The sequence below is a fragment of the Papaver somniferum genome, chromosome 10 (genome assembly GCF_003573695.1).
Source record: "Papaver somniferum cultivar HN1 chromosome 10, ASM357369v1, whole genome shotgun sequence".
NCBI classification, from domain to species: domain Eukaryota; kingdom Viridiplantae; phylum Streptophyta; class Magnoliopsida; order Ranunculales; family Papaveraceae; genus Papaver; species Papaver somniferum.
In genome coordinates, this window is record NC_039367.1 from 141,435,966 (window position 1) to 141,442,245 (window position 6,280).

General features: G+C 37.1%; 1 protein-coding gene across 1 annotated transcript; it reads right to left on the bottom strand.

The window, feature by feature from the left end:
- Positions 1-229: 229 nt before the first annotated feature.
- LOC113315228 (disease resistance protein RPP8-like) lies at positions 230-3,182 on the bottom strand. Its single transcript, XM_026563534.1, has one exon. The coding sequence runs from the start codon at positions 3,037-3,039 to the stop codon at positions 259-261; it is 2,781 nt and encodes a 926-aa protein (XP_026419319.1). The 5' UTR covers positions 3,040-3,182; the 3' UTR covers positions 230-258.
- Between the last annotated feature and the right edge of the window lie 3,098 nt (positions 3,183-6,280).

Genomic DNA, 6,280 nt, shown 5'->3' on the forward strand with positions numbered 1-6,280 from the left:
AGCTTGACACGCTAACTTGAAATTGTTAAAAACTAGCCAGTGGCTCAGATCTCAAACTAGCTGGAGGCAAACATATATAGCTTGATGCAATGTAGAAAATAAAACTGTAAATGTAATTCACTATATTCTTATCAAAATTATTAATTACAAACCTTCTTTGTTTTTCCTTATAAGTTTATTACACAAGAAAAAAACAAGATGAAACAACATTAATAACGACAACAGGCACCACAAAACAAATGCTGGAATGAAGAAAAACTAAAAAAAATCCATGGAACGAATATGACTGATCTTATGCCAATCCCTCCCATTCCTTTTGACCCTGTTTACGAATCGACGTGGCATATTAGCTATTCTTAGCTCTTTTAGTGTAGTCAATTGTTGTAACCCTGCAGGAATCACCTTCAACTTGATGCAACCATTGATTTCCAAGTTTCTAAGGCTTGTCAGTGCTCCTTCCTCTATTATCCATTCCTCTAAGTTCTCTAAGGAAACCATTTTTAAGGTCTGAAGACAACCAAAACCTCCTCTTAAGCAAACCATTTTCTTACTTAGGCTAGAAACATATCCTAAGTGCAGAAATGTCAAGCTAGGCAAATTCTCTAGAATTGGCATGGGATCGTCCACAATCCATGACCACTCCAAATTTAGCTTGCAAAGCTTTGGCGGGAATGAATTACGTCCCGGCCAATCATGGATTTTACCTTTTAAATGTAACCTTTCGAGAGAAGTATGGTTTGCCAATTGGATGGAAGCCAGGGGTACGGCTTCGTTGGTTAATGATGGTTGGAAAGAGTTCTTGGATAGCAGCGCCAACGATTGAAGCTTTGTCAATTTTGCAACGGCATTAAAAATCTCTTCTGAGTGCGAACTCAAACATTCTTCTATCCTTAACTTTCTTAGGGAACTCAGCTTCTCCAGCCGGTGATGTATCCAATCCCCATCCCCGACGTGTAATACCTGAAGATTTGTTAGCTTATCAATCCCTGAATTAGAAACTGTGAGAGTCCACCTACTCCTGCTAACATTTGATGTAGGTCTAATACTTTTCAGATATAGATGTCTCAATTCGTGCAAGCTCCAGATCTTCTCGTCCAGCATGAGTTCCTCAACACAACCGTTGAGGTTAAGAGTTTGCAGCTTGACAAGTTTACTTAAGCAGCTTGTGTCGATTCGTTCCAGATTAGTTTTCTCGAAGCTCAAGTACCTCAAATGTATGAGATCTCCTATCTCCTTCGGAAATGATATACGACCCCGACCTTGGATGTACCCATTGAATTCCAATACCCGCAGTGATTTGAAGCCTCCAAATAAAGAGCTTAAGTAGTCGTGCTGCTTAAAATGTACATTCTGACACATCAAAAACCGAACTCGAGTCTCACGATAACTCAGGAAGCGCTCCTTATTCAGCACATCACTTTTAAGAACAACGACTCGGAGACTATCCGGCTTTTTTTGATAAAGTTTGTCAATGCTACCATAGGTTTGAGAAAACTGATCCTTTTTAGATTCCGCGAGAGAAATATCATGAATTAGATTGTGGATGCGATAACTTTTAACTCTTCCATCATAACTGAGTCCACTGACCTGGATCAAGTTTCTGTGTATTAAATCTTCCAAGTAAGCCTCTGCAGCTTCTTCCATTGTTTGTTCATTTATGGTGCTTACAAATCCTTCAGCAATCCAGTATTGAAACAACTTTGCCGTAGAGATTTTAGTATCTTGTGGAAAAAGACTCAAGTGAAGAAAGCATTGCTTCAAGTGATAAGGCATGTAATCGTAACTCAATGCTAATATTCCTGGACATCTGAAGGCATTTTCATCTTCACTCGAAAGCCAGCGTGCACTGGCATTTACATTGGACCATAAATGTTTGTGCATACCTTGGCCCAATAAGAGGCCTGCAAGCACCACAATTGCAAGAGGTAACCCACGGCACTTTTTCACCATCTCCTTCCCGAGGTTCTCCAATGCACGATCTGGATGAACCCTTTTTACAAAGATCTGCCAACTCTCCGCTTCATTTATCACATTCAGCTCGTGGATGTCGGTACTAGACTGGGAGCTAGCATAGTTAGCCACTTCTTTATGGCGTGTTGTAAGCAACACTATGCTACCATTGTTGTTACGCGGAAATGAGCTTTGCAAAGCATCCCAGACATCTGTATCCCATACATCATCTAACACAATTAAGTACTTCTTCCCCTGCAAATTCGCAAAAAGCTTATCGTTCGACAACTGTTGAGCAGGGATGGGACCAAAACATTGGTTCATAATGCTCCTTAAGAGCTTAGCCGAACTATACGCTTTAGATATGTAAACGAGGGCGCCGCAGTCGAAACCATAGCGAAGATTATAAAGTTTCTTAGCCAAAGTAGTCTTACCAACACCACCCATGCCTAAGATTGAAATCACGCGTAGTGTCTTACCATGATCAGCACCTTCCTCTCTCGTCAACAATGGCATGACTTGTCCCACAACATCCTGGTGGATTTGGACGTTATCCTGCTCATATGCCTCAGCAAAGATTTCTTCTCTTCTTCTCTTTATCCTTTGATGCAGCGATGACGACTTGGATTGATCTGAAGATTCAGCGCCACCATTATTAGATTGTGCAATAACAGACCCATAGTTATCCTTGTATTGTTTTAGTTTTCTTACACTGACATTGATACCGTCAATTCGATCTCCGATATCATGTACAATGGGTAATTGTGTTGATATGGTAAGCAGCCGTTTCAAGCTGGCCATTGGAGCATTGGATTTATTTTGCAGCCGTTTATGGTTAACAATCTCGAGGTTGAATTCCTCCACGACATCCTCAGCTTCATGGATTATTCCACGTAATTGCTTCACCCAAACCTTCAAATTTGTGTCTGATCTGGCTGCTACGAGGGATGCATCCATCCACTCGAGCTCACTCTGAAGTATTTCAAATTTTTCTTTGACTCCTCGCAGAAAATATATTTCATCGACTAACAATTTTGTCAATGCTATCAAAACTTTAGCAGCAACACCAGCAGCAGCACTCTCAGCCATCTCTCTTTTTGAAGCAAAGAATTATTAAACTTTTTTCTAGTTTGTTATTTTTTTATATAAAAATTCTTCTAAAGAGAGGAGAAACGAAAGAAAGAGGAAGAACTGAAGCTCTAAAGAGCGGAAAAGAATGGAGAAGCAGAGGAGAATTTTGATGGTTAGATGTTTTTTAATGAAAGTTTAAAGGTCAGATTGGACCATTTATAGTTGGTTTATCTTGCTTTTTCAAACTCCAAAGACTACTAATTTTTAGTACTAGCTACTAGGTCGTATTGAATCTCAATATGTCGCTAATTATTTTGATTAGTACTTGCGAATTTGATGTGGTTGGATGCGTCGGAATTATAGAATGCACGTTTTAGGATTTTGATTAATTTACTTGCAATATGTCCAACTGGTTAATCAAGTTAATGCTAACCGACGTTCAGTCGATGCCATTGACTTGGAAGCACGATTGACAGTTTTCCTTATCCGAATCTGAGGTGTGGTAGGTTGGGGGAAATAGTCAGGGTTGGCCTTGGGTCAATTTCGAGCTTCAAACCATGAAGGGCATCACTGAGGAGTTATTTTACTTTCAAGACCTAACAAATCCACTTCATTTCATGTTAATGTACGCTCAGCATTAAAGGGCCCAACGCTTCATATCTAAGGATGTAAGAGAAAAAGATAATGTTCTCACATGCTTGAGTGCACAATAAACATGATCTACAAACAACACCATCGTTCCGTAGATTACTTCTGATTGTTCCACAATGTTATATATATATATATATAGCCAAACCTACAACTGCCAATCCAAACTACCCTACCCACCTATGATACGTCTACATATCATAAAATCTGGGTTACAACGTGCATGATAATTGCGTTGTTATGCATTTACATACCCGATCAAATACTTCAAAAAGTAGTTGTTTTTCTATTGGTAAAAGTTAACATGACTACTTACATTTTCAAAGACTTCGGATCTAAGAACTCGATGAAGAAGATGAATTTCTGGTTAAGTGCAAATTTCGGAGTCCAAACTCCAAAATGAATCTGAAAATATATAAAAAACAAAGAACAAAAAAAAAAAAAAACACAAAATGCTATTTGGTTGCAGGTATATTCCTATGTTCAAGGTTGATTAATGTGGAACAACCTGTTATACAAATTAAAATGTAAAATATACCCTCAACTGAGTGATGGCTACTGCAAGTGCATAGTTGATAGTTTACTAATAAACGCTCCGCGTTGATCCAGACATAATATTGATTTAAATGTAAAATATACCCTCAACTAACTGATGGCTACTGCAAGTGCCTAGTTTACCAATAAACACTCCGCGTTGAACCGGACATAATATTCCCTTTTCTTATGTGTGAGACGACTATTGAGTTTTTATATATTAATATAAATCAATTTGGTCATGTACAAGTTTCCCGTTAGAAATAAACTGAGCAGAATTCGTCTCAATAAGCAAGTTGATAAAGTTTACTTATGTTGATTCAGCCAAATTATTCTCTTATAATTATTCTTTTAATGGTGCTCAGACAGATGTCGAATCAAAATGAAGGGTTGAACTCATCCCTATCATGTTGGTCGTTAACATATTAGCTAAAGAAGTAGTTTTAAAGATAGTGACCGGTTCATCTCAGTATATCCTGCCCAGATTCCCATACATTCACACTTGCCAGCTTTTATATACCTAACTGTACGTGTCTGAAACAAAGTATCCTCTTAGACGTACGCATTCTAGGTTCTAACTGCATCCATTAATTCACCAACCTTCTGAAAAGGATTTTGGATATTTGCATGACAGATGGGTACATAGTGTTGGAATCTTGCAACAATGAACAACACGTTAGACGTATCAAAATAATACGTAAAGAACTAATCCGAAACAACTCTACCGAAATAACTTGACGAGGGAAGAATCACAGGTTCAACAAGTTGTCCTTAACACATTAATTCGCGGGTATACTCGAGTTGAGTAATGCTAAACCCCTCACAGCGAAGATGTGTCCAGGATAAGACTGCCCGATATAACTTGAGTTAGCACAACGCAAGTTACCCTTTCTTCGAACTCAGCAACGGGGATGGAAAGTAAAAACGCCGCACAAACAAAGGAAGAAGATAATAAAAAGAATTGCTTCTTGTTTGTTTTGAAAACAGAATTTCGAGTTATATTTATAGGATAAAATACCTGCAAATCAAGTTAGGTTTTGGTTTTCTTCAGAAACAAGTAAAACACGTAAAAAGAATTTACCCATAAATAAAACTCTTAAGAGTTAATTTTCTAAAGAAAACTCGCCAAAAAAAGAAATCCGTGTAGAAAAGGGACTTGGTGCATGGCATATGTGCTTATCGCATGGGTCAAAATATGTATTTTTGACTAAAGAAAGATCGTTTTACAACATAAACATAAGAATATGGTTATATAGTGGAGCTCCTTCTCTATTATACCCAATGTGGGACTAAAGAAAGATTCATTCACTCATAAAATGAGCAAGTATCCTTGGACCCATAGGTCACTAGATCGAACCACACCAAGACCAAAACATTTTTATTTAAGTCATTTTTCTCCAACACATAGGGACTACAGTTATATGCAGTCACAACTCACAAGATGTTCGATGGAAGAAAAAATGGTGAAAGTTTAAACAACTTTCTATATAAAAATATTCGTTTAAAATCAGAACCTTTAGGCCACCTGTGTCTAGCCCCAGTCTTGCAATGCAGTCTTGGCTTCTTTTTTCTCTCAAAAAGAAATTTAGAATTGTATCGAGAGATAAGTTAATAACATGATCTCAAAGGCCCCAAAATATTTAGTTTTACGATCCTATTTTGGGCTTAAAATACTAATTGCAACCAAAACGTGATAGGGAGACCTAATCTATGTAAAATATCAAAAATACCCTTACTCTTAATTAAATAAATCAATATCTAATTTTTTAAATCAATTATCTGTCCTTCTTCTCCACATCTTAATCATATATCATGATGAACATGATGAAGATGATAATCATAAAAAAAAAAACTTAAATCTATTATTCTTCTTCCTCTTTTCTTCTTCTCCATCGCATCACGATGTCATAAAAAGAAAAAATTAAGAAAATTCACCATTTATCTTTGCTTTTGATTGCCAAAAAGTTTCAATTCGATTAAATTAGACTTAATATAAATAAATTTCTGGAACTGTTTAGGTTGAGAGTTCTTAATTTACCAACCGTAAATGATACTTTACGTCTTAAAAAATAGGATT

Bases quoted from the DNA above. Each gene is read 5' to 3' on its own strand.
- LOC113315228 (XM_026563534.1), bottom strand. From the start codon at position 3,039: ATGGCTGAGAGTGCTGCTGCTGGTGTTGCTGCTAAAGTTTTGATAGCA.